Source organism: Xylocopa sonorina, chromosome 10 (genome assembly GCF_050948175.1).
Source record: "Xylocopa sonorina isolate GNS202 chromosome 10, iyXylSono1_principal, whole genome shotgun sequence".
In the NCBI taxonomy this organism is placed as follows: domain Eukaryota; kingdom Metazoa; phylum Arthropoda; class Insecta; order Hymenoptera; family Apidae; genus Xylocopa; species Xylocopa sonorina.
The window spans coordinates 10,426,237-10,452,365 of NC_135202.1; the positions used below are offsets into that span (position 1 = coordinate 10,426,237).

General features: G+C 33.1%; 9 protein-coding genes across 11 annotated transcripts; 4 read left to right on the top strand and 5 right to left on the bottom strand.

The window, feature by feature from the left end:
- Positions 1-300: 300 nt before the first annotated feature.
- On the top strand, positions 301-6,047 carry Fanci (Fanconi anemia complementation group I). Its single transcript, XM_076903449.1, has 22 exons — positions 301-436; positions 520-803; positions 875-1,042; positions 1,115-1,338; positions 1,416-1,612; positions 1,688-1,824; positions 1,890-2,110; positions 2,199-2,533; positions 2,649-2,781; positions 2,883-3,190; positions 3,251-3,448; positions 3,528-3,682; positions 3,791-3,955; positions 4,072-4,223; positions 4,294-4,499; positions 4,569-4,736; positions 4,814-4,988; positions 5,062-5,278; positions 5,348-5,420; positions 5,502-5,645; positions 5,728-5,826; positions 5,914-6,047. The coding sequence occupies exons 1-22, from the start codon at positions 353-355 to the stop codon at positions 6,031-6,033; spliced, it is 3,963 nt and encodes a 1,320-aa protein (XP_076759564.1). The 5' UTR covers positions 301-352; the 3' UTR covers positions 6,034-6,047.
- A 10-nt stretch (positions 6,048-6,057) lies between these two features.
- On the bottom strand, positions 6,058-7,270 carry Ytr (U4/U6.U5 small nuclear ribonucleoprotein 27 kDa protein yantar). Its single transcript, XM_076903441.1, has 4 exons — positions 7,120-7,270; positions 6,906-7,055; positions 6,670-6,830; positions 6,058-6,594 (listed from the first exon to the last, which is right to left on the bottom strand). The coding sequence occupies exons 2-4, from the start codon at positions 7,022-7,024 to the stop codon at positions 6,398-6,400; spliced, it is 477 nt and encodes a 158-aa protein (XP_076759556.1). The 5' UTR covers positions 7,025-7,055; positions 7,120-7,270; the 3' UTR covers positions 6,058-6,397.
- An 804-nt stretch (positions 7,271-8,074) lies between these two features.
- Abs (ATP-dependent RNA helicase abstrakt) lies at positions 8,075-10,714 on the bottom strand. Its single transcript, XM_076903106.1, has 10 exons — positions 10,644-10,714; positions 10,289-10,559; positions 9,868-10,213; positions 9,663-9,796; positions 9,429-9,585; positions 9,192-9,354; positions 8,811-9,111; positions 8,587-8,736; positions 8,325-8,507; positions 8,075-8,246 (listed from the first exon to the last, which is right to left on the bottom strand). The coding sequence occupies exons 1-10, from the start codon at positions 10,659-10,661 to the stop codon at positions 8,110-8,112; spliced, it is 1,860 nt and encodes a 619-aa protein (XP_076759221.1). The 5' UTR covers positions 10,662-10,714; the 3' UTR covers positions 8,075-8,109.
- A 605-nt stretch (positions 10,715-11,319) lies between these two features.
- LOC143428422 (peroxisomal N(1)-acetyl-spermine/spermidine oxidase) lies at positions 11,320-18,510 on the top strand. Its single transcript, XM_076903258.1, has 12 exons — positions 11,320-11,476; positions 11,581-11,842; positions 13,773-13,986; positions 14,061-14,294; positions 14,391-14,522; positions 14,605-14,804; positions 14,864-14,987; positions 15,067-15,173; positions 16,754-16,932; positions 17,030-17,490; positions 17,558-18,301; positions 18,373-18,510. Exons 1-11 carry the CDS (start codon positions 11,329-11,331, stop codon positions 17,594-17,596), a joined length of 2,100 nt encoding a protein of 699 aa, XP_076759373.1. The 5' UTR covers positions 11,320-11,328; the 3' UTR covers positions 17,597-18,301; positions 18,373-18,510.
- Positions 11,868-13,528, bottom strand: LOC143428427 (uncharacterized). Its single transcript, XM_076903264.1, has 7 exons — positions 13,409-13,528; positions 13,092-13,335; positions 12,819-13,014; positions 12,607-12,734; positions 12,347-12,529; positions 12,112-12,281; positions 11,868-12,054 (listed from the first exon to the last, which is right to left on the bottom strand). The coding sequence occupies exons 1-7, from the start codon at positions 13,420-13,422 to the stop codon at positions 11,922-11,924; spliced, it is 1,068 nt and encodes a 355-aa protein (XP_076759379.1). The 5' UTR covers positions 13,423-13,528; the 3' UTR covers positions 11,868-11,921.
- LOC143428240 (spermine oxidase-like) lies at positions 17,807-18,501 on the top strand. The gene is made up of 2 exons (XM_076902964.1): positions 17,807-18,301; positions 18,373-18,501. Exons 1-2 carry the CDS (start codon positions 17,807-17,809, stop codon positions 18,499-18,501), a joined length of 624 nt encoding a protein of 207 aa, XP_076759079.1.
- LOC143428423 (spermine oxidase) lies at positions 18,300-21,290 on the bottom strand. The gene is made up of 9 exons (XM_076903259.1): positions 21,173-21,290; positions 20,742-21,086; positions 20,410-20,665; positions 19,847-20,060; positions 19,542-19,778; positions 19,336-19,467; positions 19,071-19,273; positions 18,876-18,996; positions 18,300-18,804 (listed from the first exon to the last, which is right to left on the bottom strand). Exons 2-9 carry the CDS (start codon positions 20,941-20,943, stop codon positions 18,670-18,672), a joined length of 1,500 nt encoding a protein of 499 aa, XP_076759374.1. The 5' UTR covers positions 20,944-21,086; positions 21,173-21,290; the 3' UTR covers positions 18,300-18,669.
- LOC143428424 (venom protease) lies at positions 20,528-24,070 on the top strand. The gene is made up of 6 exons (XM_076903260.1): positions 20,528-20,667; positions 21,480-21,945; positions 22,109-22,405; positions 22,476-22,740; positions 22,829-23,076; positions 23,157-24,070. Exons 2-6 carry the CDS (start codon positions 21,876-21,878, stop codon positions 23,480-23,482), a joined length of 1,206 nt encoding a protein of 401 aa, XP_076759375.1. The 5' UTR covers positions 20,528-20,667; positions 21,480-21,875; the 3' UTR covers positions 23,483-24,070.
- Positions 23,770-25,821, bottom strand: LOC143428425 (palmitoyltransferase ZDHHC16A). Of its 3 annotated transcripts, XM_076903262.1 has the most exons (7): positions 25,423-25,820; positions 25,201-25,348; positions 25,066-25,087; positions 24,771-24,905; positions 24,473-24,663; positions 24,090-24,400; positions 23,770-24,004 (listed from the first exon to the last, which is right to left on the bottom strand). In XM_076903262.1, exons 1-7 carry the CDS (start codon positions 25,467-25,469, stop codon positions 23,914-23,916), a joined length of 945 nt encoding a protein of 314 aa, XP_076759377.1. In that variant the 5' UTR covers positions 25,470-25,820; the 3' UTR covers positions 23,770-23,913. The 3 variants fall into 3 exon arrangements, with proteins under 3 accessions (XP_076759377.1, XP_076759378.1, XP_076759376.1); XM_076903263.1 differs by lacking the exon at positions 24,771-24,905 and having other exon boundaries at positions 24,943-25,087; positions 25,423-25,821; XM_076903261.1 differs by having other exon boundaries at positions 24,771-25,080.
- Positions 25,822-26,129: the final 308 nt, after the last annotated feature.

Here is a 26,129-nt window from a genome sequence, read left to right on the forward strand (position 1 = left end):
AAGAGTTGTTGCAAGTTCTTGCTTCACGAACTACATATACTATAATATCTCATACCTTGTACGTTTTCTCATATAAACTTCTAAAAAATAGTGAACAGTATGTAATAGATAACGTACGCATAATGTATGGCCGCTTATTAAGTTAAAGACCTTTCCCGCCCTTGCCGGAGTCAAACGTCCTCTGTACGAGATTTGTCTAACTTGCAGCTTTTCGTACACGTACATGTAGGTGCACTCTGTTCCATGAGAACGCTTTCATGATCCATGTTTCTGGATAAACTATCCAACGAGAAAAAAATTTTAAACCCCGCGAAACCATTCAACAGGTGAATCTAAACAAGAGAATCGAACTATGCATCATCGTCTTGAGAACTTGAGGGAACGTGGGGATCGATTAGGATTGCGTGCGTTTGTTCAAGATTTGAATGCAGGAGAGGTAATCACGAATATCTTATTTTAACAGTAATATGAAAGTAATATTTGAAATAGAGATTTTGATCGATAGAAAGATTTCTTCAGCTTGTACAGTTAGCGCACAGCATCGTCTGCAAACCGGACGCTACTAAAATATTAGACGATGTGTTAGAATCGTTTTCCGATTCCGACTCCTGTCAACTGAAACGACGTAAATTTGTTGAAACGACGTTGAAGAGTTTAGAAAAAGCTAAGATATCCGTAGGGCAGGCGAACACGATCATCAATCGGATCATTTTTGACTTCCCAAAATACTCAAAGCAACATCATGCCAAGTTTGTTGACTTTTGCATCACAAATATTCGCAATAATGAAAGCGAGTTACACAGGTAAAGAAATTTGTATTTTCTGTCATTCTTTCGTTACAGTACTTTTGTAAACGTTTTCCTTTTCATTTCAGCTGGAAGGATTTATTACCCGTATTACTTGAAACACTGGAAAATGAGAAATACATCATCTATGAAGATGCTGAAGTTTCGGGAATCGAATATAAATCACTAATCGTTAAAGCTATATGCAGCTCTGAGTGGAATGTTAATCTTTTACCATCTTTAACAAAAATGTTTGGGTAAATATTAGATTTAGTTTGTTTCAATGGTTGGATCGTACGAACTAATATAATTCTTTAATTTATGTAAAGGGACATGAGATTGGAAAAAACAGATCGCAATCTAGTTTTGAATAAATTATGCTTTAATCTGCCAAACTTATCTCTTGACCAAGTACCTTCGTTTGTTTATCAAGCACTAAAATTATGTAAAGATAAAGATAATCAGAAACTTTTAAGTGCTTTGTCTACATATTTTGATTCTTGTTATTCGAAAACAATATCTACTAATGACAGAGATAGCTTTGAAGACATTGGTATGTAAATTGAAGTATAGTCATAGAAGAAAATTTATCTATATCTATCGTATAACATTTTGTTTGTATGTTTGCAGGTATGATTAGTAAGAAAGAGGTAAGAGACATTGAGAGTACTGTTTTGTATCATGTCTATCAAGCTGCTCGGTTGAATCACGAACATATGAAAGATTTTATTCGTTTTCTTAAACAAACATCTCATGCTTCAGAATATATACTACAACCATTTATACTTGCTGTGTTGATGTCAATAACTAGCATATATGAAGATCAGGTAAATACTAATGCTTTTAGTATGCAATTACTTTTTGTTTTAATCTACAGTTTTGATATAAGATGTATATTATAGATTTTTGAGATATTAAAAGTGGCCATTGTCAACAGTAACTTAGAAAAAGAAAAAAGACAATGCAGTGCATGGTTAAGGCAATGTATACCTTCTCCTCCTAATGTAATTGAGATTATTTTACAAGTCATTGATACCAGGTGAATATAATCAATATCTTTTTCTTAACATTTACAACTTCTGTTACTCTCTAATTGTCCTACAGCAATAAAGATCGTCACTTAGTACTAAAAGGCCTTGTTGGTCTAGCATTTATATTAATGAGCGCCGATCAAAAATCAAAGAATGGTGCTACAGCTACATGGCCTATAGGATCCAAAATAATACAAAAAATAGCAAAGAAACGACATGAAACAATTCCTGTTGTGTTGGAAGAGTTGATTACTAAGATAGTGATAGGAAATAGCTCAACGACACATTATACAGGTAAAAAAGTAATAATACCTTTACAAAATATTATCTCGGATATTGTAATTACGTTTTTTACTTATTCTGTTCAAACCGAATTTTGCAGAGTGTTTAAAATACATGTGTCGCGAATTATCGATAATTGTCTTGGATCATCAAGTCCTGATTATGACTATCCTCGAACGATTGTTATTCTTGCCTAGTACAATTGCTACTCAAGTACTAAACGCTATTTTTCCATTGATGCGCGTTTCACCTAACATACGGGAAAATATTATTTTAACTTTGAGAAAAGCTCTCTATAGGAAAGGTATATCGAAACGACAGATGGCGGTCACAGGATTTCTAGAAATGTTAAAATATTCTAAAATGTATTCTCGAAACAGCTTCAGGCTTAGTCAACACTCTAGTTCTTCTAGTTTTAGGTCAACACAAACTCAGGTATATATACATATATATATATATATATATATATATATATATATATATATATATATATATGTATGATTTTTAACGAAAATAGAAGGTAATTGCTAATTATTACTTCACAAATCAGGTGACTTTGGAATATAATTCACAACAAGAAAGGCCGACTACAGAGCGTGAACAAACTTTGTGTTATGAAATATTGGATATACTAAAAAAGAGTTTCACTTATGAATTTGAAGTCAGATTGCATTTGTACGAGGGTGAGAAATGCTTGTTTAAGCGACCAATAATTTGTTACGAGAAAATATTACTAAATGTACACGAGAAAGCATTACTTTCGTATATAATATTACATTTTCAGGCCTACATGATGCGGTGGCAAAAAATCCTAATATAACAGAAGTTTTACTAGATATGCTTCTTTCACATTTGAATCTCTATCTCGATACAGACGAAAGCATCTTGCCACCAGTGAAATTCGAATTATGTACAGATCTTCGTGGAATGGATGTAGTTCAACAAGAGCCTATTGCTCACTTGATATTTTCATTGCAAAAGATATACAACAATGCAGTTGCAAAAGAGTCAAATATTTGTAGAAAATTATATGATACTTTAAAGGCGTTGTGTAGACGAATGATGGCCATGAAATTAGAACATTTAAATCTGGTACTTGAAATGCAAAGATTTTTATATGTAATAACATTTTAATGCATTTAATTATTTTAGGAATACGGAGCCGATCTGTTTCATGGGGACCTTTCTAAGTCACAGATAAAATTAAGAACCCTTCACGCGTCTATTGGGATTTACGAAGCTTTAATAGCGTTTCGAATTGGAGAACGGTTGAATGGGGATAGAGACAGCTTTCATCAGATTAATGATTTGTTTAACGTTTACACAGAATTAATGGACTTCATTAAAGCGGTTGAATGTTTAAAATATTCTACTACACTATTTTTATTGATTTTTTTGTGGTATTAATAGCTATTATATTTCCTCTTAGCAATCTACAAAAACAAAAAAAGTCAATGGTAAAAATAAAAAGAATAAAGATGCAAATACCACGATTAAAAAATCTGCCAAATCGAATGACGTTAAAATACCACAAACAATTATGGATTTAGATGTGATTCGTCAAAGCTTATTACTGTTATTCCCGTGAGTAATATTGATCGATTTATTATTGGACTTATTAATTTATGCATTGCGCGAAAGCATTCAAGATTATTTAATATTATAATAAGTCGAGCTTTTATTTAAACACAGGCAGACTATGACTCAAGACAATTGCATAGTTCGGAAAAATTACAATTTTTGTTACTACATATTACAAACATGTGAGCAACTTTTACAATGTGTTAGGTCATTTACGAATGATGCTTCTCAAATTCAGAGTAAGCAGCACCTGAATACATACATTGAAGTTGGAAGGTACGTTTAAACTAAAAAAAAGACTGAAAGAAAAGACAAAAGAAGAATATTTTACTTTTTTATGAATTTCTTTCACCTGCTTATTATTAATAATAGATAGATTTTTCTTCATTTAGTTTGCTTTATAAGCATTTCATAAAAAATCTGAATGATGCACTTGTAAATGATGAGAAAATGACCATACTAGCTTTGCAGTGTTTCAAAGAAATTTCTTACAGTATGTGCACATTATTTTCATCTGAGCTACCAAAATTTCTCAATTCGATTTGTACGTATTTACATAATAATGTATCACTCAGATAGTATATTTATTTTGTAACGCCACTTACTTTTTCAAGTTGAAGTACAATCTAATAAAGATTCAACGTCAGTGGATATTAATTCTCAGCTAGAAAAAATAATTTTTTCGCTAATACCTTACTTGGAAACAGAATTTGTTAAGGAAACAGATGATGAAGAGGAGAAAAAAGTACCATTCTTGTTGTTACAAACAATAGAGCAATTCACGTACAAAATTAATTTTGACAATTACAATCCTCAGAAGGTTGGTATACTATTTCTTTTTCTGAGTCCTCTCTTTTTGTATATGTAAGTAATCTGTTTATTTCAAAAGATTATCAAGCGTATAAAAGCAATGATTCAAATGGAAGATGTTCAAAGTTCTATCATACCTGGAATAGTGCAATTTTATTTAAATTTGGAAGGACGTACTGAAGAATATGGAGAGACATTGAATGATATTTGTCTGGAGTTATGCGAAAAAGTTGGAAGTATCGATGGTGTAAGCGATGAATTTTGTTTTAAATTAAGCCTGAACTTTTACCTTTAAAATTGATTTTTGATGTTATTTAAATGTAGTCTGAGCCAGTAACTAGTAGTCAGTATAAAGTTATACGTGATGATACCGCGTTACAAATTTATAACATCTTGAACAGTGACATTAAAGAACAGTTGAACAGCGCTTCGTGGTTGCTGATGCGATTGAAGGCAGAAGATACTATAGCTCGAGCACCTGGAACAATTGATGAATTTGGTAAGTATAAATTCGAAATTTCAAGTGAAGCCTTCTGTGATATTCATAACAGAAGATTGCATTATTGCAATAGGTAATAATAATTTAAGAGAGAAAGAACGAAGTCTATGCAAACAGCTATCGTATCTCGCTCAGGAACTTCATACATTAGCTAGCACAGCAATTAAACCAGGCCCATCTACTGATGCTACATTAAAGAATTTGCAAATCTTATATCATTTACTTGGAAACCTTACAAAATATTTTTATGTGAAATCAAATGCTCAAAATGCAGCATTTCAAGCTGTCAAGTACGTAATCACTACGTATAACACATATTCTTTTTTGTCAATGAATTTTGCAATGAATACCTGTTACAGGTTTATTCAAGTAGTACAGTTAGCTGGTAAATCATTGAAAACTGCATTTTACAATTTGGTAATGTATGTAGAGGTATGTGAGATCAGCTTTTTGATACTATTATTAATAACTAATTTATTTTATTTTATATTTATTATATTATATTTCCTGAAGGAAAGTCAGAATAAACTAAATTCGAAAACCGATTCATCCGCGCAAAGAAATAAAATTTTGAGAGAAACTAAAACAATACCACGCGTGGTGTACGAAATTGAGCAATTTAATAAAGAAATATTGCTACTTGGTAAAAGGACAGCAGTAAGTACAAACAAAAGTGATGTATTTTATCCCTTGTCTTGTTTTGTACATAGAAATTTATCTTTCGTGCATTTTTTAACAGATACCATTGGAAAAATATATAAAACAGAGTGTGACAAGAGATTTTAGGATAAAAAATCCACAACTGGTGGAAGGACTTGAGAAAATGGATGTGAGCATGGTAATACAAGCAAAATATTGGAGTATATCTACATTTTTAAATTACTTTGATTGAAATAGAGTTGTGAAGAGTCCATAAACTTTGTAGCTCGTTTCACCAGATGTGGAAACCTCTGAAAATGATATGCATACCTCAAACGTGGACGAGACTGAGAGCAATAGCGACGATGAAACATCGTCAACAAAACGATGCAGGATGGAGGATTGAAATACTCTTCATTAAAATTTCATGTATTACAATATCTTAAACATTTGTTTTCAAAATTTGTAAATAACAAGTTTTTTAAGGATCATATTTATTCTTGCCAATCATGGCTTTATAGAGAAAACAAAATATTATATTATCTTTAATTTCACTTCTTTCAGGATATTATAAATTCAATTTTTACAATGTTATTAATCCATACATACGTTTGAGTGTTTATTTTGTGATGATAATATAATAGACTATTTTTGTACCATTTACTCATCCTGTTATTCTTGATCAGATTTATAAAAACAGTGAAATACACACTGAATAAAGAGTTCCTATAAATTTTGAGGAACTTTGTAGAATTATTACATTCACCATTTTATGCTACAAAATCAAGCGGTCTGTTAAATCCTCCTTTCCTGTTCATGTATTGCCTATATTTCCTTTTTAGAATAACATGTACAGCACCCACATCATTCCCTTCAACTTTTTTCCCTTTAGTACTATCGAAACCACAAAAACCCATCATTCTCATCATTTCTTGTTCCTCTGGTGTTTTTCCTTGAAGATCAGCCTCTACAAAGTATTAATTCCCAAGGGTCAGCCTATTTTTTTGAAATTCATATAATTTCTTTCTATCACCTGATTTACCTGTAATCACAGGACGTTCTGCTGTTGCAGGCTTTGCTTTAGGTTTGGGTCTATCTCTCTCTCTCGATCTGGATCTGCTGTACGAACGTCTATGCCTGTCTCGTTCACGATCGCGATCTCTCTCTCTGTCCCTTGACTTTACTCTGTCTCGTTCGGCAGATCTAAAATTATTTTAAATTCGTTAGTCATTCAACGTTAGATGTCTCTAATTTTTATCAAAAATGAAAGAAAAGTACCGCCTTCTTCTCTCGCGAGAGCGCCTTCTTCTTCGATCTCTGTCCCGTTCACGTTCCCGATCTCTATCTCGAGATCGATCTCTTCTTCTTCCTGGTGAAGGTGAACGACTACGTCCCATACTATGTTTTACTAAATTTCTTGCAGTTAACCTAATAATGTTACAAAGACAATCAAAATCCCATTTAAGAAAATATAGAGGTTATGTTTACATACCTTAAGCAGAGAGGTTAACAGAGTTAAGATATTAAGACTACAACTAATGTTATACATAATATATTTCGAAATCACTCAGTGATTCCATGATCAATGATGAATAACACTATTATTTATACGATAATATAATATTACAACCATTAATATTTTGTAAAAAATAAAGTCGATTTACAGATAGCGGTTCGATTAGGTACGGTTAGGTTAGATTTTGTTACTCTAGAACACAACCTAGCGTCACGTTATAGTGAGACAGATGACGGTGACACTACTCTAGAACCCGTGGCGCCATCTCTGCGGAAAGTACTGCAACTAATGTTCGACTAGTTTCACCACTTCTCCGAGAGATGGCGCTAGTTCTTCAGTAGTTCACTTCGCTGTCGATAACGCTGAGCGACCAGTTTGAGCATTTTTTACAGAGATGGCGATACGGGTCCTAGAGTAGGGTAGGTAACATCTGTCTCTCTCTTTCTTATAGCTTTCTTATATATCTTTCTCTCTCTTATCTCTAAAGCGGGAAATATCAAATAAATTACAATAAAACTGAAGTTTTATACAATGTTATACAATAGCTATAATATAATATTTCTTCTTTCTATTAATGCAATTAAATAGCCTAAGGTATATTTACATAAAAAATATAACAATTCCCCTAGAAATAATGAATACCGATACAATATTAACTCTCCCTTTCCTTTTCTCTGCTTGTCTCTTTCTCTATCTCATCTTAATTAGAGAATATTAGAGTACTGCTGATTAAATAAAGAAGTTCATTAATTTTCATTGAGTTGAAATTTTCATCTTAAAAGTTTTTTATTAAAATTGTAACATTGTAATTGCAACAATATAATTTAAAGCCACATTATTAAATATCGTTATTTACACGCAGCTAAGAACTATTATTTATTAAAAATATGATTATATATTCAAATATTAAGAACATTATCTTTAAAAGTATGTACAAATATTTGTACTTAGTCGCGATAATGTTTTTTAATAGTCAGCTGCATTGCTGGCCAAATAATCACGGCGTCCAATATTGGATGCTTGCTTGTTCTGGATAGCTTCCAGTTTTGGACATTCTGTAATTCTATGACCAAGGCCTCCGCAGTAACTGCATCCACGCTCGTCTGAAATATAATGCAAACACCACATGTACTTCCTTTGAAACAAAGAGCATAATTTTATGTAAACGCAAATCGTTTTACCTCCCAGGTTAAGATATTTTTCGTTTTCTGAACAAAGTTCAAGTAGGAATGGTGGAACTTTTTGTTTCGCTTCCATCAGCAAATGTTTAAGATCCAACAGCACGGATTCATCGTTTGCCTTGTTAATAAATGTAGTCGCTATTCCAGTTCGTCCAGAACGGCCAGTCCTTCCGATTCTATGTACTTTGTGCATGAAAATTTACCATTCAATTAATTAATGTTCATCAAATTACAATTAGGAGAAATAGAGAGTTTAAATTACCATAATTTTCAACATCGTCTGGCATATCATAATTTATAACGTGCTGCACATCAGCGAAATCAAGACCTTTCGATGCAACATCGGTTGCAACCAACACATCTTTGCGACCTTCGCGAAAAGCTTCCACAGATCGCGATCTCTCTTCTTGATCTGTATAAAAAATGATCACGAAAGACTTGAAGTACTGAAAACATAACGATTTGCTGTATTAAAGATTAATATACCTTTTCCACCATGTATTGCTACTGCTTCAACACCCTTCAACAATAAATACTCGTGAATCGCATCTACATCTTGTTTCTTTTCTGCAAATATTAGTACAGGTGGTGGAGTTTTCTGCAAACACTCCAAAAGATACACGATTTTAGCCTCTTGTTTGACGTATTCAACTTCTTGCACGACGTTCATGGACGCTGCACCTGCACGACCAACATTAATTGTGACGGGTTTTACTAAAGCAGAACGAGCAAAATTTTGGATCTTTTTTGGCATCGTGGCAGAAAATAGTAATGTCTGCCTTTGACCCTGTGTAAAAATATATATAAATTCGGTGGCAATAATTACTTTTATCATCGTAAAAATATCATGGTATAATGTTATATTACCCTAAAGAATGAGAAAATCGTGCGTACATCTTCTTCGAAACCCATATCAATCATACGATCTGCCTCATCCATGCAAAGATAACGACACACGCTAAGTTTCACCATCTTTTTATCTAACATGTCCATCAATCTTCCAGGAGTTGCTACCATAATATGTACACCTCTACAATGATAAAAGAGATATTACATGATGTAATTGCGACGAAAAAGGGGTTGAACTATCGATAAGAAACTTGCTTGTTAATAACTTCTAAAGACTCTGACACAGGTATACCACCAATCGCTAAACAACTGCGTATTTCGGGGCAACCTGCTTGTCGTAAACTGTTCGTGTAATGTCGAATGATATCGTAAGTCTGCTTAGCCAATTCTCGCGATGGACAAATGATTAAACCTGAAAGAAGATAAAATTGTATTAGTTAGATGTATATATTTCTATCTTCTCTATAAAAATATTTCCAATACTAATACCATATGGTCCTTCGTTTCTCACAAATGGCATAGCTACTTCTTGTTCCAGACAAAACATTATAATAGGTAAAACAAATACTAATGTTTTACCACTACCAGTAAAAGCAATGCCAATCATATCACGACCAGATAATCTATAATGCAATGGAAATAAATTTTCACATAACATACAACAACGAAAAATCAGTAAGAAATATATACTAACACTGTAGGTATTCCTTGAACTTGAATCGGCGTAGGTTTAACAATACCTTTCTGTTCTAAGCCATTCAATATACCCCTATGAAATTTCATTTCTTCAAAGCTTTTAAGCGGCGGTGGAACATCATCTCCTTCCACTAGAATCCTAAGTTTCCTTCTGACTCTTTCATGCCTTGCTTCACCAAGAGCAAGAACTGCTTTTGGTGGCCTCCAACAAGTCTTTATTGGATCTTCGTATTGAATACCCTTTGCTAATTCAGCTACGCCCATTAAAGCTTTGTTTTCCGCCACACTTTCCAAAATTTTTTCTTCCTCCTTCAATTGTTTCTCCATAGCACTTTCTTTCTTAGCTAACATGTTTTTTTATTAGTCAATTAAATTATAACAAAATATCTATTAGAAAAGCTTGTGTTTGCGCGTGGTACCTTCTGCTAATTTTTTTAATTCCGTATGTTGATCCAACAAGGAAATATTTGACTTTCTCCCCCATACTTGCCCATCATCATCATCAGTGTCATCCTTTTCATTTTCGCTACTACTTTTCCCAATAATACCAGCAGCGGCTTCATCTTTAAGCTGACTAAGCTTACCAAGCTTGGCTAACTGATATTTCTTGCGTTCTTTAACTGGCACATAAGGGACATAATCTTCGTCCGTTTCCAAAGGACTGTTATCCTTATCTTCTCTTCTATACCTCTATATGATGAAACATTTATTAAATTACTGTCTAAAAAAATTTGATATATAATGTCTATTAAAACAGGAACATAATGTATTAACCTTCAGCGGAGGATCCATTTTTATACTGTTATTACAATGTACCTTGACGTTAAACAAACATTCAAATGAGTAATTTAATCAAATAAATATCCCTTTATAACCTCTTATAACTTCTCATAATAACCTCGAACTTTAAATGATCTTAAATTTCGTAAAAACTGAACAATACATTCAACGCACATTTTGTAATACTTTTATTGCCCAGTATTTTAAAGCCATTCAGTTTAATCATTGGAATTCACTTTCCTTTTCTCAGACTTTGTTTAAGGAATTTATTCATTACAATTTGATAGCTTATTTACGTTGCGTTCAACTCGATACTTGATACACGTTCAAATTGATTGTCCGATTAATCGTGATTTTATACATTACAGTACATTCATAGAATGCAGATAGAACATCTACATCCAATAAAACTTACGAACTGTACAAATCATATCTTACGTTTTTTGTAGCGCTAAAGACATCCGGAATTGCTTCAATCGTTTATCAAATCGAAGCATAGAATCAAAATTAATATCTACAGATATAACCACGTCGAACGTGTCGGCAGCATGGTAGAAGAAAAATTCCGCCCACGTTTATTATTCGTTTAGATTAATAAAAGAGGAACAACTTACGTACATACCACGTACAACAGTATCGTGACACAGTAATTATAATCTATCTATGTTAGAATAGAACAATGTTTAGAGAACCGAAAATAATAATTATCGGTGCTGGAGCAGCTGGTATTGCCGCAGCCACTAGATTAATAGAGAAAGGTTTAGAAAATGTAACGATTTTGGAAGGAAAAGATCGGATCGGCGGCAGAATATGTACAGTAGAATTTTGTAAGCAGAATCAAAGTTATTTACCTTTCATATCTGTATTCATAATTCAGTTTGGTAAAGAAATATTAATATCGAAGTTTGAGCAAATCTTTTTATTCTTTCAGCTGATAACATTGTAGAATTAGGAGCCCAATGGGTTCATGGTGAGAATGAGAATATTGTTTTTGATCTTGCCTCTCCACATCAACTATTAGCTTCATCGAAATGCTTCAATGATATCGATAGCCATGTGTTTGTTACTGCAAAAGGAGAACTTCTTCCAAAGAATGAAAGTATAGAAGCATTGAAAATATATTACGATATTTCTGAGAATATAACCAACACTATACATGATGCAGAATCATATGGGGAGTATTTTGTGAATCGGTAAGTATATAAGTAGGTATACAAATATATTTAAAATATATTGTTTGTTAAGCATAAAATTGAAATACGACATATATATTTATTTTGAACACTTTTGCAAAAGAATGTTCTCAACAAATGCATCGATATCACCCTCTCTGAACCATGCCTGAAAAGTTGGATGCAAGTATGCTTTTACAACTGCGTTAACATCTTTATCAGGAACAATACACCTAAAAATTCATAGAATTATATGATAATGTAAGCAGGAGATCGTATAGTGGACTTACCTTACACGGTAATTGATGCACTGATTTCTCACATACTCATATCGTAACAAAGAGTATATATATTTTACATACTTAGCATCTAACTTATTTTGATCTTCAGCATATGTTTTATTAAAATTGTTTATCCTCTCCATATATTCTCGAGTCAATATAGGTATAATAAAATTCACCTAAAAGTAAATTGCAATTAAGCTGATAAGAGTCTTCAAATTTAGAACAATTTATATCATTTTACCTGTTTAAAACAATCATCTATAAACTCCTCTGCCCTACTATATACATAGTTTTCTTGTTCTTGAAGTATGAGAACTCCAATTTTGGGTTTTTTAGACCTAAATATTTTTGCTACGTGTTGCACAGTTTCTAAACCATCGTTAGCAAATGTTAACATAACTATACATCCATATGATTGCTTAGTCTGTTGGTAAAGTGAATAAAAAGTTTTATTCTATGTTGCAGTTTTATCTAAGACTAAGTACTGTAGTTATTCTATACCTTCTGTAAATTGTCTTGTGTAACGTGACCAGAATCGTCTGTACTTCTTTGTACTTTTTGTATGAAATTGACCGGAGTTAGTACTAATGGGGCTCTTGGAGCACTTTTTGGCCTTGATATGGTTGACTCTATCCAAAAGCACAAAATCATTTATATTTATACAGTAAAGTAACAACACAATACTATTGTTTTCATAAAGAATATCAAAATACCACTTATTCTAGTATTTTGTGAAATTTCATTAATTAGATCATAAATATCATCCTTTATTCGATTAATCACATCAAAACGTTGCATTTTTTGTAAGGCACCGAAAATCTTATCAATGGTTGCTTCCACATTTTGTACATAAGCTAATAGTACATAATAAGTTGGATCTTGCAATCCTTTAAAGTCATAGTCTATACACTGCAACAATAACAATTTACTAAGCGAAAAAGGGATACAAAATTGATAAGAGCATTATATTATATGTATATACATACGCGTATTTGTTCCATTGTTAAACCCATGTAAGTAGCAAATTCTTGCCACCCACTATAAGTTTTGCCTGTGGCAGTAGAACTTAGTAATAAACATAATTTTTGCAATGTGGTCCTTCCATTGTGCTCAAACAAATAAGAGGCATGTATCCGTGCCGCGGTTCTTTGAATATTTAACGTTACAGTGTCCAAATTAGGGGGACCATCGACTTCTCTTCTTAACTTTTCCAATTCAGGATCAAATTTACTGAAACACGAAATGTTTCATACACTTAGTAATCGATAAAAGTTCAATTAATCAATTAGAAAATAATTCTTACCCTTTGGCAAACATGTTTGTTGGTATATATACATAAAAAATGTACACATTTTAATGGCACATCTCTTAAAATGTGATATAAATTATTCTCGATCGTAAATTACGAAACTACTCCATTGTTGAAAATGTTACGGCCATCGTTGTAAAGACTATGTATTCGTCATTGACAATATACCAGACACAAAAATACAAGGAAAATTATGACAGACTGGAAATTGCAAGTCTATCACAACATCAACACCTTTCACTGCAAGCTGGATGACACACATCCGGTACAATTATACCGCGAAAATTTAAACTTAGCATACGCAATCCAATCGATAGTAGGTCAATTAAATTACATTACATTCAAATAAATGTTTCAGATTTTATAAAATATTCGAGGAAAATCCATTCACTACTCGTGATAAGGCCGAACAATTATTGGATTGGATGCATAAATTTGATAATTCTGTTCAATGCAGTGATTCTTGGTTCGATGTTTCTGCTAAAAAAATTACAGACTACTGGACTTGTGAAGGAGATCTTATTCTGAATTGGAAAGATTACGGCTACAAAACATTATTTAACTTATTAATGGTACATATATTTCAATTTATAAACATAATTATATGATTCGAATTTGTATATCTTTTTAATTCTCTTATCTCCAGCAAAAAATATCAGACATCAAGGATAAACAGTCCATAATGGAGAAAATAAAATTTTGTACATATGTTGATAATATTAATTACACTTTAGACAATAATATAATTGTGAAGACAAAAGATGGTTCAGAATATGCAGCTTCTCATGTAATATGTACTGCTTCCCTTGGAGTTCTAAAAGAGAAGCACTCTACAATGTTCACTCCATTTTTGCCTGAAGTAAAGCAACGTGCAATAAAGGTACAGGAAAAGTATAATATGGATAAATAGTACGAATATTTCCTGATTCTTCATACGAATTTAACTTATAATGTAATTTTGTAACATGTTATTTAGGGTTTAAATATTGGAACTGTAAATAAAGTGTTCCTGGAATTTCCACATAGATGGTGGCAAGAAGAATGTGCTGGTTTTAGTTTAATCTGGTCTAAGGAAGATAAAGAAGAATTTATTAAGTTAAATGGACAAGTATGGTTACATTCTTAAGTATTCGTTCATTTAAATAGTTGATATTAGCTTTTTGATGTTTTAATTATAATGTGGTTCATAGGAATGTGAATGGCTGTGCGACGTCTTCGCATTACTTTCTGTAGATTATCAGCCAAGAGTATTATGTGCTTGGATCTCTGGTAAATTTGCAAAGGAAATGGAACTTCTTTCTGATAGCGATGTGTCCGATGGATTGTATCTACTGTTAGAAACGTTTTTAAACAAAACATATAACATTCCGAAATTTGACCAAATGCTTAGGTAATAACTAATTTTATTTTTTGACATGCAAATATTAACACGCTTTACATTATCTTTAGATCGTCGTGGCATACGGATGAGTGTTTCCGTGGATCGTACACTTTTAAGAGTGTAACAACTGAAAAACAAAATGTAGATATAAAAGATTTAGCAGATCCTATTGTAGCACCTAATGGAATGCCTGTACGTATAATTGTACATTAAATGAATAATTAAGGTGTAATATATATTAGATTTTTAAACAATTTCATATATTTATTAGGTAATTCTTTTTGCTGGAGAGGCAACGCACGAACATTATTATTCTACCGTGCATGGAGCAGTCGAAACAGGTTTTAGAGAAGCTGAAAGAATAATAGATTTTCACAAGTAAATTTGATTACTTTATCATTCTCGTGGTAAAATTTATCTGGAATAAGGTAGTTAGGACATATAACAAGTACAGATATTTTGATCACTCATTTTGGCTATGATGAGGCATTTTTATTTATACATAACGATTTTGTAGATTATTAAACAATAATCGATTCTCAATTATATTCTTCTTTATGTTCACTGCATGGCTTAAAAAATCTCTGGGTGATTTATCTTTTTCTTTATGTTATTTTTTTTTTCTTTTTATTGAGAGAAACAGAAATGAGTGAAAAAATTAATGTATATTAGAAATGTTTATACTGAATCATATATTCTATTTCTATTGATTAGCATGCTTCTTCTTAGGCGGTTAAAGTCTCAGCTCTAACCAGAGACACATGTTTCTTCATAACGGATCACGGGTAAATTATAGTATTGATAGTACTTGATGCTTTTCATCATATAAGAAATGCTTTTTATATGAACATTACAAATTTTAAACTTATATTAGTTCCATGCTATTTTAAGAAATGAGTATTTATTTTTATTACTATAGTTCTTCAAGAAGAAGAACATAAAAAATATATGGTCTCATGTTAAGAATAAATAAATAAAAGCAACAAGCAATACTTTAGGACTAGCGTAGCGAAATTCCTTATTATCTTATCGCTAAATTTGTCAGTTGTTTATACCTGTACAACATTCAAAACTGTACATATTTAAAACTTATTTTAACCCTTTTAGTGCCGAGCGAAAATCGATGCATATGCGAAGGTAACCGCACGAATTTGACGAATTTACGATAGATTCGGAAAAAGCCCATAAAAACCAAACTAAAAATGATATTTAAAAAATTCAAAGTGCAGCATATTGGGGAAGAAAGGGAGAATAATGTGATGCCAATTGTTCTGCAATACTTATTGAAAATCATATAAGTAACAGCAATAAAACTATGATGAAAAACATAGAAATAAGTTCCTCTTTTACAAATAGTATTTTCACTAATCAGCGCTTGATCAGTTTTACGGAGATCGCGTAATATGAAAGGCGATATCTGGAAAAAAAATGACATGAGACGGATCAAGAAAGACTGCAAGAAAGATCTTAGACTCGCCGTGTCGATGCACAGTGTATTTGTAACACATGTAATTGTTGCACATGTAATTTGAGCTGTTTGATAACTATTATAAACACAAAGATTGCGATTACGGTCCTAAGAAATTTTGTTGGGATCGTCATCCCATGTCTCGTTTCTAATTTATCGCTCCAACATATACAGAGCCTCGGCACTAATCATAAGGGTATACCTAAGAGTACACATAAGGTATAACAAAAGGTTGAATCTAAATCAATTTTTTTCAATTGTATTGCATCGAATTTGAACCATTTTAGTATCTTATACAATTATTTTGAGGTACATGTTTCTCGTGATGCGTATAATAAGCCGCCAATGCATGAACGACGATATATCGTCGTTGGCACTTTTCGCAAGTATACCAAACTACGATATATCGTTGTTCGGCACTAAAAGGGTTTTAATTACGAATGAGACGTTCAGATTTTAATCTTAAAAAATTACACTTCAAATCGCGTAGAACGCATGGTTGGTTAAAGAAAATGATAAATGACTTCGATAAAATGGGAAGACCGGTGAGCGCTACGAATCAAGTAATGACAAGAACGAAGCTTGCGATAGTAGGTGCAGGTATTGCGGGATTAGCGGCTGCAAAAGCATTAGAAGATGCAGGTTTTGAAGATTATATGTTACTTGAAGGTATACAAATCTCAATCACTATAAATAACACATAGAAAATGTAATATGTATAGTATGTAATATAGTATAAATTATTAATTAATCTACGTTTTCACAGCTCAAAGCGAAATTGGTGGACGTATCCAGTCGAAAGCCTGGAATAAAGCATGGATAGAATGTGGTGCACAGTTTGTACACGGCGATCAAAGTCAGTTAGCGCAGTTATGCTATCAGTATGACTTACTCTCTGATATTCACTGCAGAGATGGTCAAGGAACTTTTATTCGCAACAACGGCCACAAAGTGGACGAAGCTTTGGTAGAAGAGATAGACAATCTCGTTTGCACTACGTTAGAGGAGTGTGAAGATTATGAGAATAGAGATATCGAAGCAAGTTGCAAAAATATCGGTGCGGCTTTAAGGAATTCCCTCAATGAACACTTGCATAAAAAAAATGATTCATTAGCGGCAAGAGCAATAAAAAAAGAGATTTTCGATTGGAATGTTAGGTTCCTTGCGATCGACAACGCTTGTGCCACTTTAGATGAGTTATCTACGAAATATTGGGGAAAATTTAAGGTAAGCATACGATGATTGTGATGCGATATATTTAATAATAATATCATAACATGTATATATTGTGCAGTTTGTGGGTGGCCCAGAACACCTTTTGTTTAAAGCATAGTATACGGGTTTACCCAAACTTATCGCCGATAGTTTGGGAACGAAAAATTTACATTTAAATACTTGCGTGGATTCGATCGAGTGGCAGCAAGTGGTGGATAATGATTTTAATTGCGCTCTTGCGCTGAACACATCTGACAATACTCGAATTCTTGCGGATTGTGTAATAATTACCTGTTCACTTGGTTATTTGAAAGAGAATTACGAAAAGATGTTTATTCCATCTTTGCCAACTCCGTTCAAAGAGGGAATCGAATGTTTGGGCTTTGGTTTAATAAATAAGATTTTTCTCGATTTCGGTGTTCCATGGTGGGGACCCGATACGAAAGGGTTTCAATTACTTTGGAACGAGGGAATATGTTTTAGTAAAAAGCTAGCTGCGTGGACTAGAGATCTCACGGGTTTTGATGTACTACCGAATCATGAGGCTGTACTTCTCGGTTGGATTGGTGGACGTGGAGCTTATATTGTTGAAACTTTAAGCGAACAACAAATCGCAACTGACTGTGAAAATTTACTCAAGCACTATCTGAAACTTGATAAAGTATTTCCAGTAAAAAAGTGTTTGAGGACGCGGTGGAATACGAACAAGTACGTTCGCGGTAGTTATAGTCATATTACAACGAAATGCGATGCCCACGAGATAACGCCAAGAAGATTGTCAGAACCAATATGGGGTAAAGTGGTGAAAGGACATGAGTCTGAGGTAAGAAAATCAATACATTGAGTATAATCTGTAAAAGCAAAGGCAGTGTAATAAAATCATTTTCATCTTAGGATGTACCCATAATCATGTTCGCTGGTGAAGCAACGCACGAAAACTTTTATTCCACTACGCACGGTGCTTACGATACCGGCGTGAAACAAGCACAAATTTTTCTACGATATCATGTTACTAAAAGCTGATCAGCGTTACTCACGGTGTGAATAGAACTAGCTTGAATTATTGTACATATACTTACATTTCCTTTTGCGTACAAACATGTACAATTATACTCTACTAAGCCTAACGTAATTTGTATATTTGTAATTGCGTATAAAAACTTCGGCTAAATAAATCTATTATTTTATCGTTTAACTTTTAGTTGTGTTATTACTTTTGCCGTAAAGATTTATCAGTCTTTCGGCTTCCCTCCATCCAGAACCAATCGCTCCATGTACCGTAGAAAAGGAGTGCTCATTAGTGGCCTCACCTCCGAATAGAATCACCTGGAAAAGACAAATATAATATACAACTTTGTTTTTATTTCTGTTCAAAATACTGTTTCGTGAAATTTTACCGGTTTCCCCACTTTAATGATTGGCTCGGATAATTGTTGAGCACTAGAGTTTGTTCTCACTGTCTCCATACTTCGATAACTATATGTACCCCGGAAATGTTTATTTTGGTGCCATTTAGTCCTAAAAATAAGATATATTTCATAAGAATAAGCTAAAAATTAAAAAGAGATATGCACGAGTTATGAAGATACTACCTTATCATCGCTGTTGGCCTACTGACATTATAATCTTTTGACAACATATTGTACAGCATCTCTACAGTTTGATTGAAAACTTCGTCGTCTGTGATGTCATCCATAAGTCGTGCACCTTTTCCAGAGACCCATATGTACATCAAGCGGGGTTTATGCTCGACGAAAAAAAATCCTAGCGCATAAGACATCCACCTCGTTTTCGGCTAAAATAAGTGAAAACACGTTACTCAACATGCTTGATTCTAACGTTACCTTAAACTCTTACATTACTATCGAGCTTTTTTCTTTCTTCTTTGCTCCACAAAATGGAATATCCTCCATTCTTTAAGCCTTCAGCGTTAAACCAAGTATCGTTAAACGCTAAAAAGATTTTGCAAGCATTTCCATATCCTAAACCCTAAATCAGAAATTAAATATCGTTAAATTAACACTTTACTACTTGCTGAAATTGCAGAAAAAAAGGAAATATACCTTGATATTCCTAATTTTTGACTCCGGTAACGAAGGAATAAATAGGGTCTCGTATTGCTCTTTGAGTACACCTAAAGAAGGCGTCATGATAACATGATCAGCCAGATATTCTTTTCCATCGAGCGTTGTTACCTTTACGGTACCATCTTCGCTCGAGTAATCGATTTTTGTTACCTCAGCATTAAGGGTTGTCTTGTTCAATACGGGTAACTCTTCCTCCGGATGTGGAAACTTTTTCTGTAGAAAAAGGATATAATAAAGAACTGGAATCGATCAATAAAAAAATTAAACGAACACGAACAAACCATTAATATATCGAGAATAATCCCGTATCCACCTTCCTTCCAATTAATAACCTGATCCCCTTTTAATATTTCATATTCCGTATAATATTTCGCTGAAATATCGTACCAGCTATCGGCAGGATCATAGCTAGTCTGCGCGCCATTGAAAAACCACAGCAGTTGCTCTTGTAACGTTTCATTTAATTCCGAAAATTGCGTGAAATAGCTTTTGAACCTAAAGAAAATTTATTTTATATAAATCATAATGTTCACGTATACCTATCATAATATTTACACGTTACTTTGGATATGGGGATTCAGGATAGGAAGATATTAAAACGTTTACTTGAATCTGTTTTCCACGAAATTATGCTAAATTATAATCCAGTAACAAGGATAGAGTAAAATTACTGTATGAATAATGAGAGCGCGTATGTTATGCTGCTGTGGCTTTGCAATCTTTCGCTTGGGCTGCATTCAAAATAAATGATAAACCGAGCTATTACGATACGTTTATCTGAACACTTTTTTTTTATCCTGAGTACTCTTGTAAAATCAACAGTGCGAAAGTGTGAAATTCATACTTGTTTTCTAAACATTCACCCATAGAACGTTGGCATTCACTGAGCGTAAGATCTTCTATCGAATCTATATATTCAACATAAGTACGTGTGATGTTAGTCGTGAGTCTGGGCTCGATTAATTCGCCTGTGGACATGTAGAATAGATTGTTATAGCTCGACGAATGATCCGTAAGATTCAAGGGAGCTGCCAATTCGTAAACAACGTTTCCCTCCTCTCCGTGAATCCATTGCGCGCCTAAATCGATCAGGTAGTCGTCTGTAAGTGTTTACACAAATTCTTCGTCAACTTTGCTTCATGCTTAGTCACTTTCTCGATTATAAGCTAAACTCACCAAACTTTACCGTATTCACCCGTCCACCGATTCGATCCTCGGCTTCTAAAACCTGTATATTTTCGAAACCGTTTTCGAGCAATTTCGACGCAGCGGCGATACCTGATGCTCCACCACCGACGATCACTATCCTTGGGGATTTGATACCCTCGGAATTTATGCCTACGAACAGACAGAACAGGAAGATTGCGCGATAGAACATCTTCGATGCTAAAATGAATTCTGTATGCGCAAACTTTTATCAGTTTGCAGATTGGACATCTCGTTTTATGCAATGACCCTTATATACACTTTGTGCTGTTGTTCATACGGTAATTTTCCTTCGTGAAGTAACAGTGGTAGCATCTGGAACGCACAGTTGGCATAACAATATCGGCTAGATAGTGGCTAGAATGATAATCATTTGGAATACTATATTATATAATAGTAACCCATAAATTGATGCTCCTTTTAGTGATTATCTCGTCTTTTCTTTGAAGAACAAATCTCTGTGGTAGAAGGTACATTAAGACATTCATAAGTTTTAACAGTTCTTTTTGATAATCAGTAAATAATAGTTATAACAACTATAGTTCCAGGAGAGACGCTTTTTAAAAATAAAAAGTATTTAAATGAAAATGCATGATTAATGTATACCATATACCTATATATAGATGGTTAAAGATATTTAATTAGATGTTATACTAAGGAAGGATATTTCTAAGAAAGTATATCATTTCTATTTTTCTCATTTTATAGGTCTTTGAGTTATATAAAAATCAATGCAAACGCTACTTGTATTGCCGACGTAATATGATGCTGTAACTATCCAGGAAATTCTTCTCTCGATAAGGAAACATTGATTAAGATTTTTATGAGTTACAGGAAAGTCACGTGATATTGAAAATCCGTTAAGAATATTTTTAGTCAACCAATCAAATATTACTTTGAACACTACATATTGATGATGAGATCCGTAAATTAGATCGCTGCGTCCGCAGATTATTCTTGACAAATGCACCTTGCACTTAAAGATAGGAATGTCACACATTTTGTTTATTAAATGTCCTGTCATAAATATAAATGATATTTTTCCTTGTTTTAATATCATTTTAACCGAAGACCGAGGAAAGATCTTCTGTACTTGTTATAGAAATGACATTTGGAATTAACATTCTTACGGTACTTTTATCACTCAGCTTAACGCTGGTTTCGACAAATTCAGGTTAATACGTGTACCTTTTTTTCTTATTAACTATTTTGCATGATATTTTCAAAGATACGTATCATTATTTTATATCACCGATTACGATATTAAAGTGATCGCATGACGTAAAATATTGTTTATCTTTGAAAATCATATGCAATATAATTCATTGATGTTTTAGAATATGCCAAGAATAATCCGTTTCTTATAAACCTTCCTACCGTTAATAAACATGTAAAATATAAAACAAATCCTTTCTTAACAAATAATCCAAGTACATTACTTGAACCACGAGTTGAGAATGGTGCTGAACTACATTGGAAACCTCCAAGGATAGAGCCTTCTTACACACATAATCCTTTCTTAAAAGAATCTAACAATATTCCCACTGCAACTGTCATACCTACAGAAAATAAGGGGATATCAATTCCATTTAAACAAGGTCCATATGTGGACAAAAGAACAAAGTCGCAGATAAGTACGTATGTTTAAGCAAGAGAATATTATTATTAATAGTTTAGTATTAATTAATAATTTGTATATATCAGAGTGTGAAGAATACCAGAATATGTTGGATACTTTAAATGTGGCATCGGTAGGTGCAACTTCAGATGTGGTGAAGATAAATAGAAACAATTGTGCAGCTGCAAATCGTCTTGTTGTTGGTGGAGAAGAGACTTCTCCTGGAGAGTTTCCTCATGTAGTTGCTTTAGGTAATAACAATGGAGATGGAACATTCAGTATTTCTTGTGGTGGCACTCTCATTGCACCAGAATGGGTACTTACTGCAGCACATTGCACTTATGGGGCAAAGTAATAAATTTTATCTTTCATTTATTATTGTTATAAATTTTTGGTATAAAGGAAATGGATCTTTGATATTATATTTATATATTTTTAGTCTACCTAGAGTTGCCCGTATTGGTATTCATGACTTGACAGATAATCAGCATGGTATTACAACTACAGTTAACATGACACTGCGACATCCAAAATACAGACCACCTGCCAAGTATGCTGATATAGCCCTTGTAAAGTTAAATACGATTATTACCTTCAGCAATGACGTACGACCCGCTTGTCTATATCAGCCATATGATTATATTCCTTCTAAAGCAGTGGTCTGTGGCTGGGGCGCTACTGAACTTGGTAAGACTGAATAACCACTGCAGTAACAAAACTAAAATGTTGTTTAAAGACATCTATTTAAAAATGGCTAATGTCCATAGGGGGAGAACAAAGTGATAAATTGCAAAAAGCTGCTCTCGATATTATTGATAATATTGCATGCACACTAAGACATAATCAATCAATATCAGCACCAGATGGAATCAGACCAAATATGATCTGCGCTGCAGATCCACGTAGTGGTTGGTCTAGGGATGCTTGTCAGGGTGATTCTGGAGGTCCTTTACAAATACCGGTGGGCCCGTGCTTGTATCAGGTAGTAGGTATCACCAGTTTTGGTGATGGTTGCGCGTTACTTGAAAAACCCGGAGTGTATACCAGGGTATCGCATTTCCTTGATTGGATTGAAAATATTGTTTGGCCGTAAACATAGTTGTATAATAGTAAATGTATACCCTATTTTGCAAAGATAAAAAACTGTTTATTTTTTCAGCAGTTATTCCAACTTGTTTAACATTAAAGTTTAGAATATATTTAATATCAATATTGTTTAAAAATGTACAAGGGCATGTGATAGTAATGATATAGATGTTTGTTAAAAGTAACGTTATCGACAAATATGTACATATGTACACATATCGAATAATTTTGTTGGTGTAAAAAACTCTCCCGTGCTCTTTTTTTATATATTGATATTAAAGGTTTCAGAATATGTTGTGTTATTCGAAATATGTGCATATAATACTATAGTTGTAGTAATACAGTTTGACTAGAAGATTTAAAAACCTGTAAGAACAATTTTATCATGACTGTGGAAATATGGATAACTTTTGCCACTATTAGGCATAAGAATTATACTCAAGATATTTTTGTATCATGAATAGTTTTCCATGTAAGACCATCTCCATATGGTCCATGATTGGATGGAAAAAACACATGCCACCAGCTTCTGTCATAACAAGCGATAGAATATGATTATTACATAATATTAAAAAAATATATTTTTCTCAATAAACTTCGATACTTTAAATTACCTGCCAATTATACCTAGGAACAATTTCCAGTTTTTTCTTGGTCCGAAATTATATGGATTTTGATATATTTTACCGAGTGCTTTATACTTTTGCGTTTCTGTGCTATTTATACGTGCTTCTATACTTGTTTCTCCTCTAGTTATGAGACCTGCATGCCACCATGTCAATGCTCCTAATGCTGCAAACGTGGCCACGCAAATCAATGCTGCGAAAACTATAAGACGCCGTTTCCATTCTTTGATGCTCGTATCTGCAGCCTGTTTAGCTATTTCAGCTAATTCTTCTTCGCTTAGATGATCCAGTGATTCAGTCTGAAACATGAATAATAAGAAAGTGATTCCAATTTGATAACTTTATTCTTTCAAAAGATAATTAATAATTACCATAGGAATTATTTCGGAATTATTAATGCGTACTGGATGACCATCTAATTCAGGTTCTTGTGCTGGAAAGAATTCTTGATATGCTATTTCTACACCGAATAGCATTATGAATAAAATACCAAGTACTGTGAAAGCCATATATTGGAAAAAATGTCTATGATTATAGTGACCAACACAATTATTTAACCATGCTATCTTTTTGTTTAGGAAGCGCACAGATATGGAATAAAATATTAAAATAAGTATATGTATATTTATGTACACATATGCATGTGTATATACATATTCAGAAGGATACGACAGTGATGATCCATCTTTAAAATGCATCTATTACATACAGAACAATGGTGTGTCCTTGGCGGCTTTGGTTTAATACATTTTTTACAGATACTCACAGCCTCTGGTATAAGACCACCTTCTGGTGGATAACCAGCTGGAACATTTACACCCATATAATAGTGAAAGCATACATTTATTAATAACCAGTTTCCAATTGCTAAGAGAATTATTGTCATCAGTGGACTTTTTTCCCACCAATATGGTAGACCAATGTAATATGCAATGTACACGATACTTGCAGTTAAAAGGCTTACCATTACTACAAACACCTGTAAACTGTCAAACTTAGTAAATACATTGTGAATGATAATCAAGTTTTTTCATAAGAAAATCACACGATAATGTGAGTTGGACCAAATGAAATTAAGAAAGATCACAAGAATATTTACCGGTCCTAAACAAGCAGTAAAGTTCTCTACAAACCAGAACATTGGTTCTAGAAGTATATCACAAATATAACTCCAATTTAAAAAGTCATTGTAAAATAAAGATTTAATGATGATCTGCAAACGCCACCATTTTTGTTTCAAATTAAATCTGAAAATAAATATATACATAACAATATGTTTAAATGAATAGTAACTTTTAATTCATTATTTCTCGTTACTTACTTAAGAATATTAGACCCCTTGGTCAAGGACCACTTTATTTGTACCATTTTCTGTCATATATTAATTTCACTATCGTATTATTTGAAACTTCATTGGAAAAAATGTATCTTGAGAAACGAAGTTAATGGCAATTGCAAAAAAAGCAATTATTCCGCGTCATGTTGAATGTAATGTTAGAAATCTGTCTTTAGTACTTCGCGTAAGTCTGATCATATACTTTCATAGAAAATGCATAGTTCAAAATATCGTTTTTCACTGGTTAAATTAAAGTGCCGATACACAGAGTGATTATTCTATACATATAATCGAGCTTTAAATAGAAGAAACAAACTATACAAATGATCGTTGATGGAATTACATATCCTATGCATTGGTTAGAAGATTGTAGCGCCACCAGTACAGCAGTAGGTAATATAAATTCAGACTTAACCATTCGTGTATTACATGCGGCATTATCAACACAGAATCGTAAACGATTCAGTTTCGATAAGGATTGAATCGACAGTAATACGCTGCTAGCAGTTCAAATTTGTATTAAAAATGAAAAAATTAATTAATTATAAGTCATTATAGTATGAAAATGCATGTAGTAACAAGTGAAGTAACGAGCAATGAACTCGCGACTTTACACAGGTGAATTAAGGTCATGAAATAAGTAGCCTGCTTTCAGGGACAATCTCAGTTGCCTCTTGGACGCGGAGGTTGAC

Bases quoted from the DNA above. Each gene is read 5' to 3' on its own strand.
- Fanci (XM_076903449.1), top strand. From the start codon at position 353: ATGCATCATCGTCTTGAGAACTTGAGGGAACGTGGGGATCGATTAGGA. The intron at 2,534-2,648 runs GTATATATACAT...TTCACAAATCAG, and splicing joins TTAGGTCAACACAAACTCAG to GTGACTTTGGAATATAATTC. The intron at 3,449-3,527 runs GTTGAATGTTTA...ATTTCCTCTTAG, and splicing joins TAATGGACTTCATTAAAGCG to CAATCTACAAAAACAAAAAA.
- Ytr (XM_076903441.1), bottom strand. From the start codon at position 7,024: ATGGGACGTAGTCGTTCACCTTCACCAGGAAGAAGAAGAGATCGATCT. The intron at 6,831-6,905 runs GTACTTTTCTTT...AAATAATTTTAG, and splicing joins TCTCGCGAGAGAAGAAGGCG to ATCTGCCGAACGAGACAGAG. The intron at 6,595-6,669 runs GTAAATCAGGTG...AATACTTTGTAG, and splicing joins AGAACGTCCTGTGATTACAG to AGGCTGATCTTCAAGGAAAA.
- Abs (XM_076903106.1), bottom strand. The intron at 9,586-9,662 runs GTATTAGTATTG...ATCTTCTTTCAG, and splicing joins GAGAAACGAAGGACCATATG to GTTTAATCATTTGTCCATCG. The intron at 8,737-8,810 runs GTATATTAATCT...TTTTTTATACAG, and splicing joins AGCAATACATGGTGGAAAAG to ATCAAGAAGAGAGATCGCGA.
- LOC143428422 (XM_076903258.1), top strand. From the start codon at position 11,329: ATGTTTAGAGAACCGAAAATAATAATTATCGGTGCTGGAGCAGCTGGT. The intron at 14,988-15,066 runs GTACGTATAATT...TATATTTATTAG, and splicing joins TAGCACCTAATGGAATGCCT to GTAATTCTTTTTGCTGGAGA. The intron at 16,933-17,029 runs GTATACAAATCT...ACGTTTTCACAG, and splicing joins AGATTATATGTTACTTGAAG to CTCAAAGCGAAATTGGTGGA.
- LOC143428427 (XM_076903264.1), bottom strand. The intron at 13,015-13,091 runs GTATGTATATAC...TTATTGTTGCAG, and splicing joins TAACAATGGAACAAATACGC to TGTATAGACTATGACTTTAA. The intron at 12,282-12,346 runs GTAAAATGATAT...ATTTACTTTTAG, and splicing joins TAGATGATTGTTTTAAACAG to GTGAATTTTATTATACCTAT.
- LOC143428240 (XM_076902964.1), top strand. From the start codon at position 17,807: ATGTTTATTCCATCTTTGCCAACTCCGTTCAAAGAGGGAATCGAATGT. The intron at 18,302-18,372 runs GTAAGAAAATCA...TTTTCATCTTAG, and splicing joins TGAAAGGACATGAGTCTGAG to GATGTACCCATAATCATGTT.
- LOC143428423 (XM_076903259.1), bottom strand. From the start codon at position 20,943: ATGTTCTATCGCGCAATCTTCCTGTTCTGTCTGTTCGTAGGCATAAAT. The intron at 19,274-19,335 runs GTAAGAGTTTAA...CACTTATTTTAG, and splicing joins GAAAAAAGCTCGATAGTAAT to CCGAAAACGAGGTGGATGTC. The intron at 18,805-18,875 runs GTAAAATTTCAC...TGTCTTTTCCAG, and splicing joins TCATTAAAGTGGGGAAACCG to GTGATTCTATTCGGAGGTGA.
- LOC143428424 (XM_076903260.1), top strand. From the start codon at position 21,876: ATGACATTTGGAATTAACATTCTTACGGTACTTTTATCACTCAGCTTA. The intron at 21,946-22,108 runs GTTAATACGTGT...TTGATGTTTTAG, and splicing joins GCTGGTTTCGACAAATTCAG to AATATGCCAAGAATAATCCG. The intron at 22,406-22,475 runs GTACGTATGTTT...TGTATATATCAG, and splicing joins AAGAACAAAGTCGCAGATAA to AGTGTGAAGAATACCAGAAT.
- LOC143428425 (XM_076903261.1), bottom strand. From the start codon at position 25,469: ATGGTACAAATAAAGTGGTCCTTGACCAAGGGGTCTAATATTCTTAA. The intron at 24,401-24,472 runs GTAATTATTAAT...TTCATGTTTCAG, and splicing joins ATTCCGAAATAATTCCTATG to ACTGAATCACTGGATCATCT. The intron at 24,005-24,089 runs GTAATTTAAAGT...TTGTTATGACAG, and splicing joins TTCCTAGGTATAATTGGCAG to AAGCTGGTGGCATGTGTTTT.